The sequence below is a fragment of the Astatotilapia calliptera genome, chromosome 3 (genome assembly GCF_900246225.1).
Source record: "Astatotilapia calliptera chromosome 3, fAstCal1.2, whole genome shotgun sequence".
Lineage (NCBI taxonomy): Eukaryota > Metazoa > Chordata > Actinopteri > Cichliformes > Cichlidae > Astatotilapia > Astatotilapia calliptera.
In genome coordinates, this window is record NC_039304.1 from 19360272 (window position 1) to 19371909 (window position 11638).

The following is an 11638-nucleotide window of genomic DNA, read 5'->3' on the forward strand; positions in this document are numbered from 1 at the left end:
TTTCACTTCACTTCAGGGACTGTGAGGTATCAAAAGCTTAAGCTTCTTCTTTTGGTGTAACAAAACAAGCTTTTTTCATCGCTCACTCATTTTCAGCCAATGAAGCTGAGTGTGAAGAAACTGGGATGAGAATCAGCACCTAAAGTCTGACCATGGTTCCAGCTGAAATGGGTGGAGCGCCCATAAGCACCACTTTTCGGGGATGAACTGCTGCCCTGATTGGAAGATATCAAGTATTTTGAGGGCATGTATAATAAGTGATGGGAGAGTGGAGCAAGAAATGGACAGGCAGTTTGGTCCTTTATTGGTTTGGTGTGGTGAAAAGAGCAAAGGGTAAAAATAATTAAGATTATAACTAGAAACTCAAATTAAAGATCATAACAAAATACTTAAATGTGGCCTGATGTATTTGAGTAAAATATTGGCCTGAATTGTCCAAGCTCCAACGCCAGGATTTGAACAAGTTAGCAACACCTCATTTGATATAAGCTTGTAGATTTTTCTTTCTTCCTGCCATGACGTTACTTAGAGCCCATGCAGATAAGTAAAAATCATCATGTAAAATATGATCTCTTCTTTAAATTTGTTATTGGAAAATGTGGTTTAGTTGTCCCAATGTTGATTTTAAAGTATTTACAGAAACAGCTAAACTAATATAATAATCAGGATAAGGTGGAAATTTCCTCAGAGAACGTTTCTTTGAGGTTACATAATGGAACGTTTTGCATTTAATTTTTTCATTGACAGTCTGATTTCTCCGAGACAGTCTTCTATTTTATCAAAGTTAAATGATGCAAACCACGAGGAAGCCAGATTCCTATTTATTTCTTCCACATTTAGCTTTGAGTCATTAAACATATTCTGAAAAAGATTTACTTAATTGTTGTGATTGTTAACTGAACAAAACATGTCACAGAAAATGAACAATTACGTTTTAAAATATAATCTAGGATCATTTGTGAATCACAATGTTTACATACAGACATCAGTGAGCCAACCAATAACATTTGGTGATGTGCATTTATTCATGTACATTGTAAAAAGATAATGTATCACATAGGAAATTGACAATCAATGTGTTCGTTTGTTTCAGTATTTACTTTGTGGAGGTTCGTCTGTGTATCGTTACATTTATTCTAATTTCTTCCTGTAACAATAATAATATGAGCTAATATTGTCATCTCAGGCACACACCTCTGACTGCGAAAACAGAAGCCCCAGAAACTTGGTAATAAAATAAAACAAAACTTTTGCACCTCAATTAATCATTATTAATATGTAATACTGAATTAGTGCTGACTATAGGTATGATAGGAGGCGTAAAATGTGAAGAAAGTACAAAGGAGAAGGAAAGCCATAGATGCAATACTTCAATCAGAATTTTTTGTTTTGTTCTTTACATGTATTTATGGTTCGGTATATCCTGTAAATTTGATGTAGTCACATGAATTCATGATGGACTCCTTCATCCTCCGTGAACCATAATCACCGCCTGCACTTTTTTGCCGGCTTTGATTTTTAGTACAAAGCCGTTGTCCAGTGGCATGCCATCAATGTGCAGCTTCAAAACATCCTTAGTGTATCCTACAACAGCTTAACAGAGGACAGAGAGGATTTTACTTTACAGTCTTTAAAATAAACATAGCTACAAATATGTCATCAATAATTATACCATGTTCCCTGCATTAAAGTGAGCCACATCAGAGTGATTGTCAGTAAAGGTGATCCGTAGCGGTTAATTAATAATGTATTTTTTATTATGAATAATAATAAAAAATAATTTCAAGAAAAAAATCTTCCAAGGCATTTGCACTTCATAAAATTTTATTGATTCTTTTAAATAAAAAAAAATAATGAATGTAGAGTCATTAAGCACTTATCATTATAATTTTTATTTATTTGTTAACAATTTATAGGTTACTTACTTTTCATCATGAGCATTTTTAGCACTTCCTCTTCGAGAAGGCTCACAGTCATTTCTTGCAGCTGTTTAGCGCTCAGAGGCATCACGTGCCTCCGACCATCAGGCAAGATAATGAAGACTTCTAAAAACATCTGAAAGTTATGAGAGGAGACGGTTACTACCTTTGTTTAACAGCGCTTAACACATTTATTAGATCACATATCATAAAAAAAGGAAAACACAAATAGTTTCGAAACCTGTCTTCTCTTTTCAGTGAATGCTCTAAGTGCAACCATTTTGAAATGAAGTGATGAAACTCGGTTCATGTTTTTATACCAAAATATTAAGTTAAAATAAAAATGTAAACTAAACATTTACACAGAAATGAATTATAATTTATTCCCTGTGATATTAAATTTGTGTTGGGCATAGGTGTGACAGGAGCCTTAAAATGAGAAGAAAGCTCAAATAAATGATGGACCCCTTCCACGTCCCTGAACCTTAATCACCTGCACAATTGAGCCGGCTTTGATTCCGCAATCAGCCAGCAATGCAGAGGGGTTGTCCAGTGTCTTGCCTTCAACTTGCAGAGTGACATGTTTCTCAGTGTATCCTACACACACAGTATTAAACAGGTTTGAGTAACTGTATGTGCAACAAATTAAAAAAAATCTTTGAAGGTGTTTGCACTCCTATTCACAACATTTAATAGTTTTTTTTGGTAAAATAAACAACAACAAAAAACAAAAAGAAAACAGGTTTTAGGGACAGTTGATTATATCCTCATTAAAGACTGTAGGTTAGATCATTATTTATTTAATGTACCAGTTTTCAGTTCTTAGGTTATTTACCATGGATGGCCCACACTCTCAGTATGTCCTCTTTGAACTGGCTTACAGTCATACTCTGCAGTTGTCCGGGGCACAGCATCATCGACACCCTCCGACCATCAGGCAAGATAATGAAGACTTCTAAAAGCATCTGAAAGTTATGAGAGGAGACGGTTACTACCTTTGTTTAACAGCGCTTAACACATTTATTAGATCACATATCATAAAAAAAGGAAAACACAAATAGTTTCGAAACCTGTCTTCTCTTTTCAGTGAGTCCTCTAAGTGCAACCATTTTGAAATGAAGTGATGAAACTCGGTTCATGTTTTTATACCAAAATATTAAGTTAAAATAAAAATGTAAACTAAACATTTACACAGAAATGAATTATAATTTATTCCCTGTGATATTAAATTTGTGTTGGGCATAGGTGTGACAGGAGCCTTAAAATGAGAAGAAAGCTCAAATAAATGATGGACCCCTTCCACCTCCCTGAACCTTAATCACCTGCACAATTGAGCCGGCTTTGATTCCGCAATCAGCCAGCAATGCAGAGGGGTTGTCCAGTGTCTTGCCTTCAACTTGCAGAGTGACATGTTTCTCAGTGTATCCTACACACACAGTATTAAACAGGTTTGAGTAACTGTATGTGCAACAAATTAAAAAATTAAAACAAATCTTTGAAGGTGTTTGCACTCCTATTCACAACATTTAATAGTTTTTTTGTAAAATAAACAACAACAAAAAACAAAAAGAAAACATGTTTTAGGGTCAGTTGATCATATCCTCATTGAGGACTGTAGGTCATAATTTTTTTTTTAATGTATCAGTTTTCAGTTCTTAGGTTATTTACCATGGATGGCCCACACTCTCAGTATGTCCTCTTTGAACTGGCTTACAGTCATACTCTGCAGCTGTCCGGGGCACAGCATCATTGACAACCTCCGACCATCAGGCAAGATAATGCCGAGTTTACAATTTTCCTTGTTTAGGCGGGGAACATGTGATCTTTCCAGGTTGTCTGTCTGAAGGTAATGAGAGATAACAGTTAGTACCTTTGCTAAACAGCGCTTAACATTTTTTATACCACATATCATGGAGACAAAAGAAAACGCAAATATTTTAGAGACATGTCACCGCTTTTCAGGTAGCCCTCGACGTCCAGCTATTTTGAACTGTAGTGAGGAACTTCAGACTTAGTTCATGTTTATAAAAAAAAATATGATATTAAAATAAAGATGTCAGATAAAAATGTTCACTTCAATGAATTATTATCTATTCAGTTTAATAAAGAATTAGCATAAGTATGACAGGAGCCATAAAATGTGACAAAAGTGCAAAGGGGAGCAAAAGCAAAAGATGCTACACTTCAATCAGAATCGTGCATCTTTTTCTTTATGTGTATTTATGATTCATGAATTTGATGTAGTCAGATGAATTAATGATGGACTCCTTCACCCTCTGTTAACCTTCCTCACCATCTGTACAGTTGAGCCGGCTTTGATCCCGTATTTTTTCACTGGTGCAGAGTCATCATCCAGTGGCTTGTCATCAGCCACCAGCCTGATATTATCCTTATTGTATCCTAAACACACATAACACCAGACAGGGAGGATTTTACTTCGCAGCCTTTAAACTAAATATAGCTACAAATGTGTCATAAATAATTATATTATGTTCCCTGCATTAGAATGAACTGCGTGAGAGTTTGATTGTAAATAAAGGTGATCCTTAGCAGTTAGCAGTTGAGCCGTTTTATTAGTAAATATAATATAATATAATATAATATAATATAATATAATATAATATATGAAGAGATTAAGAAATTATTAAGAAATTTGAATATAGAGTTTTTAAGTGCTGATAACTATAATTTTAATGTATTTATTTTCTGTTTTACATTACTTACCTTTTTTGATGAGCATTTTCAGCACTTCCTCTTTGAAAATGCTCACAATCATTACTTGCAGCTGCATGGCGCTTAGGAGCATCTGACACCTTTGACCATTAGCCAAGATAACGAAGATTTCACACATTGCCTTGGTTAGGAGCACCTGAAGGTTATGAGAGGTGACAGTTAGTATCTTTGTTTCCATGTAGTATTAAATCAGCGCTGAGTATAGGTGTGACAGGAGCCTTAAAATGTGAAGAAAGCTCAAATTAATGATGGACTCCTTCAGCCTCTATTTACCTTCCTCACCACCTGCTCAGCTGAGCCATGCTTGGCAGTGGACAGCAATGCAGAGGGGTGGTGCAGTGACTTTCCTACATATTTCTCAGTGTATTCTAAACACACATAGCACAAAACAGAGAGAATTTTACTTTGCAGTTTTTAGACTAAATATAGCTACAAAAACGTTTTAAATAATTATACCATACATTAGAGTGAACCACAACAGAGAATATTTTAAAAATTAAAAAAAAAGAAAATAAAGGTGACCGGTAGCAGTTAGCAGGTCAGCAATTTTATTCATATTATCTGATACCTAACTGTATCTCTCGGTACAACATTACAAAAAACAAATATGTGAACGTGCTTTCGTTCCACAAAATTTCACAGATTCTTTTGTAAATAGCAAACAAACATGTTTTAAGACATTTGAATATACTGGGACAGTGGCGCGGCTGCCCCTCTGTGGGTCTTCCTTGGTCTCTTGTGTTCTGGGGGCCTCTGGATGTCTGGAGTTTTGATCTCCTCCATACCTGCTTGATACCATAAAGGACAGGGCTGTGGCCCCCCCACACTCCCTAGCAGATCATTACATGGAGAAACCTTTGGAATGCAAGCATGCTGATCCACACAGGTATGCACACAGGTGTACACACGGGTATTCCACAGACGCGGACTACAGCTTTCTTGGCTGCTGCCTCAAAGCACACTGTGTGCTGTCTATCTTGCGTGCTGCACAATATCGTTTATTATTTAGTAACTATTGATATCTACTGCTAGCTAGTTTATTGTGATGGTGCTTTTTTTTCTTATTATGTTGCTCTTTGTTGTTTGCTTTCTCTTCTGTTTTTTTTCTCCATACAGGTGACCCAGGTGTTTTTTTTTGTTTGTTTGTTTGTTTTTTTTTCTTTCTTCCCCCCCTTCTCACCGTCTCTTCTCCCCTTTGGTTTTCTTTCTCTCCCCCTCTTTCTTTCATTCTTTCCCCCTGTCCTATCCCACAGTCATGTCTGTCCCGTTTGTAGCAACTGAAAATAAATTCATAATTATAATAAAGGTCAATCAAATGGACCAATATGGCAAGGCCATGATGATCCACGTGGTAAAATAAATCCGCTTGGCATCTTTCTTGGCCTCAAGACAACAATTCTGATGGCTATAGATCCAAACGGGACAAAAAAAAAAAAAGACATTTGAATATAGACTCATTAAATTACTAATGATTACACATTTATTTCAGTTTTTATATTACTTACCTTTCAGCAGGTGGGGATTTTTCTTCAACCCCCACCCGTAGTGGGGGTTCATAACATCGCCTGGCGCCATTGCTTTGTTTAGAAAGTGAGGCTGCGATCCTTTCAGGTTCTCCGTCTGAAGGTTATGTGAGTCGACGGCGTGTTTATATTATTTATAGACTCGCGGGTGGGTGTTGCCTGTTCGTTGTTTCATCTTCAAAGGGAATTAACATTGCACAAATTATTATTATCATTCATCTGACTCTACTGTGGGTATTATCGACACACCTTTAAAATTCAAAGTGAAAGCATTTTTGTGCATTTTTTCTGTTGTTTCCCCACACAAATAATTTCTTAGTAAATTAAAAAGACATAAGTTATAAGAAAGACATTTTCAGATGTTTAAACAGTGCTTATCAAACAGTGCTTATTATGCCACGTGCTATAAAAAAGAAAATGCAAACTTGTCTCTGCTTCTCGGTATGTCCTCGATGTGCAACCATTTTGAACTGGAGTGAGGAACTTACACTCACTTCATAGTTTTATACCAAAATATGATGCAGCACATTGGACTACTCTGAAAAGTCAGAAATTAATCAAACACAAAATTCAACCACTGAAAACATTCAGTTTAGCAGTTCAGGCAAGCAACTATAATTTGGGGTCTTATAAATAATAATAGTGTTTTACTATTTTTTCTTACTTTTTGTAAAACAGTAACTTAGCAAACAATGACTGAGAACCTTCACAGACATATTGCCCTAAACTTTGGGAGGAACACCCTTCAATTGGTGTGGAAGTATAAAAAGGACTCAAGGAAACCAGCGGATTATAGGAACAATCTCCGCATCAACCTAAGATACAGACAAACTAAGAGTCGTTCCCAAGAGTTTGTGCCTTGGATTCATGGTCAGGGGACACAGAGCTGTGTTGATTCTAGGGAGAGCACAAAACAACTTCTAAGTGAAAGGATAAGACAGGTCCATTTCACAGTTGATGCCCTCCGGACCAAATTAGCCAGACTCTGCAGGAAGTGAAAACACTTCTACCCTCCCCTATCTTGTAAACAAGGATCAGCAGGCCCAACTCACTAAAGGAAAAGAAAGACAACTCAGGAAATTTCACACTTTACTAACAAAAATTAGAGCCTATGCCACACAGAGGAGAACAGGAAGACTTCACAACTGAAGGCAGTCAGGAAAAATTCAATAATAATGTGGGCTGTATTCTTAAATGAAAAGAACAAGTAACTGCTTTGGAGAGGGGAAAAGCATGTAGCTAAAAAACTAAACTAAACTCCAGTCCAGTGGAATAGCAAAGAAAGATGACAAAAAATGATTACTTACCTGTTTTAGAGGGTCCCACCTGAAAATGAAGCAGCTAATGAAAGAGGTGAAGAGAGAAAGATGGCAGCTTGGTCAGCATTAGTGGCCTCTATAATGTATGCAAATACATGTGGGTTGGAATCAAGCGCGCCCCCAGAAGACAAAACAGAGCCAGCAGATTGAAACTGAACAAAGAGAATTGTAAGCAAAACAAAAAAATTTATAGTTTCAATTGTTTTATTTTTTTTTTTCAGTTTCAATACAAGATTTTTTCAGTACATTTATTTCAGTTACAATAATTTTTTTTCAGTTTCAATATCTTGTCAGTTTCATTTTAAGTTGGCATCAATGCTTAATCAAAATTTAATAAATAAAACATGCAGTTCATTTACATAATTTAATTTCAAATTACAAAACAAAGTATCCCTGAAATTAAAAATACAAGTAACACGAAGGTTTAGGGAATTCGGGGTGACCATTTCTATTCTGTGTTTATCATTTGTACTGCGTGATTCGGGCTAAACGCAGCAAAAAAATTTAGGAAATTTGTGTTTGGGTCTGGTTAATTGTTTCTTTTTTGTGCTTCCTGGCAATAAAGGAAAACAAATTTGTGGGTTGAGCAGCAGAGTGAGTATCAAATCTTCTGAGCCAATGCTAAACAACTCCTAACTTTGACCTTTCGATCCAGCTGCTATAGGCAGAATCTGGACTCATTGCGGAATATAATGTTCCACCACACCTTCTGGTTCCAGTGAATCATTTTGGGAATATCAATACAGACAGGTCTGAGTGCAGGGCAGTGACTGACTGTGTAGAGAGCCGTCTGCCAGATCATCCTGCAAACCTTGACCATAAATCTGTAGCTACAGCCTACAGTTCTCCTCAGTGCTGACACTGAGAGCAAACTTGTTCACTTTGGGGTTTGTCTCTGACATTCCCCTGTTATACTTGGCCTTGAATTTGGAGATGGTACTGGGGCTCGCTCCAAATAATGCTGCAGCTTGGTTTTGCAGAGCACCAGCTTGAAGTTGCCCTATGGCAGTAATGTTGATCACAATGCCTGGAAAATCATTGTAGAACAAGATCTCCTTATTAAATCAAATGTTGTCATTCAGATGAGAACTGGAAATTACCTGGAACACATCCTCATCAGTCTCATATGTAACCACAACAATGTTTGGTATTTTTCTGGGTTTTTGTCTGCTTCACATCCGGCTTGTTGTGCCAAATGATGGCTATGAGAGAATGCATTAGTTGTGTTGTATAACCATATAAATAATAAAACTTTTTAACATCCAGTTTGATGTACATTCAGAACACAACAGTGGCAAAAGCAACACAATAAGCCCACAAACTCTCAGAGTAAGATAATTACATGGTACAATGTTCCAAAAGTAGTGCAATAAAACCCATAAATCATAAATAAATAAACCTGGACTCTCAGGAGCACTAACGGGGATTAAGTAAAATATGTATAAAATAATCATGATCGCTAATCTGCAGTCACATGCCTGCCTATTACTGCTGGAGAGAAACCGAAAGTATTAAAGATTAAATAAATAAAAATTTTTAGGAGCATTGCCTGGTGTGTGCAGAGGGCATGGCAAACCGTGGGGGGTGTGGGGAAGGAGGACCCAGGCGCGGTGCTCTATGTACAAGCAGTGCGTTTATTTACAGTGATGGAACTAATACACAACAATAATACATCCCCGTGTGCTCCCGACTTCCACTCCGTGTCTTCTCCCAGTGTTTGTGCCCATGTGTCTGCTCCCTCATGCCAGTGCACTCTGTGTCTGCTGCCCTCTCATCCAGCAATCCTTCCTGGGAAAATAGAGGCAGTAGTTAGTACCCTCAGTTCACTTGGTAAGCTCACACTCACAAACAGACCAGCTGGGGGAGCTCCAAGACTCTCTTAAGTAGCTCCCCCGACGAGGCCTGATCAGCAGCAGGTGTGTGGCTTCGGGTGTGGCCAGTCCGCCAGCAGGGCCATACCCACCAGGCCTGAAGGCGCCCGCAGAAACACACACACACACACACACACACACAAGCAGGGATAACGAGGGACAGCAATACAAAATATATATTATAATATTAGTCCATAACTGCTCAGGGATCCCAGGACCCTGACAGGTTCAGTGTTTACTGTTCATTCAAACAGGTGAAAGGATAACAGATTGGCAGCAATCGGAGCAAAAAGAAGGGAGACTTAACACAGAGATATGACTGTCTGTGTTTGTGGTTTTGCCATGAAAACAAACGTTTCATGTGTGCAGCAGAATCAACTTTTGGAGATTTACTTACCTGGATGGTTGAGCATGCATCAAGATGTTCTTTTTTTTGTAGTTTATATTAAAGCCTAGTGTCTGGTTCAGGTCATTATTTGGTTTCTCACTGTTTAACTTTGCTGGCTGTAAAACAACCTCAGTATTTTTCCCTCTAAAGAACAAAAGTACAATATGTTCTTTCATCAAAAGCTGAATGATGTCTGGTTAGTGCGTGTCTTTCTTAAAAGAAGTTCACATGTCATTTGGTGCACAGCCCCACCTTGTGGCAGTAGGAAAAGTACTTTTTAGGTACTCCCTGAACTATAAATGTATATGAACTGCAGTATATCCGGTATCTGTGATTAATGGTCCTTTTATTAGAAAAAAGACTGATTCAGGTACTAATGCGATATGTGGAATGCTAATTGACACTGATAAACCCATCAAGACTTTTACATGTAATTAAACAAGCTTTAGTTGATAAAACTGCTGGTGGTGCTTTATTGTAGTTTTAATATGTTGATGTTGAAAAGAATCAGCTTGGTTGCAAGAGTTAAATAACTTTAACTGTGTTCAAATTAACTTCCATGTAGTCATTCATATTAACTATAGACTAGAGGACTTAATGAAAGCCTAAAAAGAAAAACCCCAAAAGCATTATATCCCAGATTTCAGGTCAGTCCTTTGCAGTAACCATTTTGGTAAGGACATACAAACAACAGCTCAGAGTAACAGTTCATAAACATTTTAAAGCCACAGTTTTAAATTCGCTTTCAGAACAATTTCTGAAAGCTGAGCCCACGTCCTCATTTTAGGTTTGACAGCTTTTAGTTGGTAAAGATGAACTGCTTGGACAAGAACTGAGCTGTCGCCTGATCATTGGGATTTAAATTTTAAATTTAAATTTAAATAAAATTGAATTTAATTGAAATATTTAGATATTTCCGAAAACACATTGTAGTGACGTATACTGAACACAATAAATGATATAATGTAAACAACTACCTGAGAAAAAGCAGATAAATTAATTACAGGCATTTACTTTTGTATCGATTATTGCATTGATGGAGAGAGTGATGTATGCTTGGTAATGGCACAGCTAGTGACTGGGTGACTTTATTCACTTTATTCATACCCGCTTTGGATGTTATCAGTCCATACAATGTGCGTTATTAGCACAAATCTGTCCCATAGATATGGGCCATCTCCACCTGCTAATTTGTTCAGAAGGTTGTTATCATCCATCCAGATGGAGGATCACTAAAAGGAGCGTGGAAAGACTCCAGAATCCACTCTGGCTGGAATCCGGTGAATACAGCAGTGTTTACAGGTAAGACCATTTAAATGGACAGCATTTATAGAATGACTATTAAAAGTCAGTGAGTGTCAAAAATGTTAATGTGGTAACGTTTATGGTATGAGCATTAGATTATATTGTAGTAAAGCTGTTACTTTTTAAACCACGTTAGGACAGAAATATTAGCTTCTGTTATGGACTAATGAAGTTACTAGTTAATAAAGTTTCCAGTAAAGTGATTTATCGCTGCCACAGATTGACAGTAAATATCCTAATTAGCTTCATTGCATCAATGCATCAGTTTCAGTGCTTCATTTAAACTGTATGACACTTATACTGACCCAGGGTCAGAGTAAAATACAATCCTAGCTGTGTGAACAAAGCCTGGCTCTTTTAATCCTGCATGACAAACCGCAGGATGCAGGTTTATTGAGCCTCTTTCCTGCTGGCACACCTGTCACACCTGAGAGTCAGCTACAAACTTACAGTAATGTGTACATCTTGCAAAGACTGCCAGACTCTGTAATACTGTAAATGATCAGTGACTCGGGTTAAAACTAAACCTTAAACAGTACCTCTGTGTCTGTGTGTGTGCTGAACATCTAGAATCAGGATG

General features: G+C 37.2%; 1 protein-coding gene across 1 annotated transcript; it reads right to left on the bottom strand.

Moving 5' to 3' along the window:
* Window positions 1–1001: 1001 nt before the first annotated feature.
* LOC113012524 (uncharacterized) lies at window positions 1002–6267 on the bottom strand. The gene is made up of 10 exons (XM_026152791.1): window positions 6158–6267; window positions 4926–5020; window positions 4644–4788; window positions 4213–4319; window positions 3588–3759; window positions 3242–3345; window positions 2755–2884; window positions 2413–2516; window positions 1926–2055; window positions 1002–1593 (listed from the first exon to the last, which is right to left on the bottom strand). The coding sequence occupies exons 1-10, from the start codon at window positions 6225–6227 to the stop codon at window positions 1466–1468; spliced, it is 1185 nt and encodes a 394-aa protein (XP_026008576.1). The 5' UTR covers window positions 6228–6267; the 3' UTR covers window positions 1002–1465.
* Between the last annotated feature and the right edge of the window lie 5371 nt (window positions 6268–11638).

Bases quoted from the DNA above. Each gene is read 5' to 3' on its own strand.
- LOC113012524 (XM_026152791.1), bottom strand. From the start codon at position 6,227: ATGGCGCCAGGCGATGTTATGAACCCCCACTACGGGTGGGGGTTGAAG. The intron at 5,021-6,157 runs GTAAGTAATATA...ATGTGTGTTTAG, and splicing joins AAATCCCCACCTGCTGAAAG to AATACACTGAGAAATATGTA. The intron at 2,056-2,412 runs GTGATTAAGGTT...CATAACTTTCAG, and splicing joins AAGCCGGCTCAATTGTGCAG to ATGTTTTTAGAAGTCTTCAT.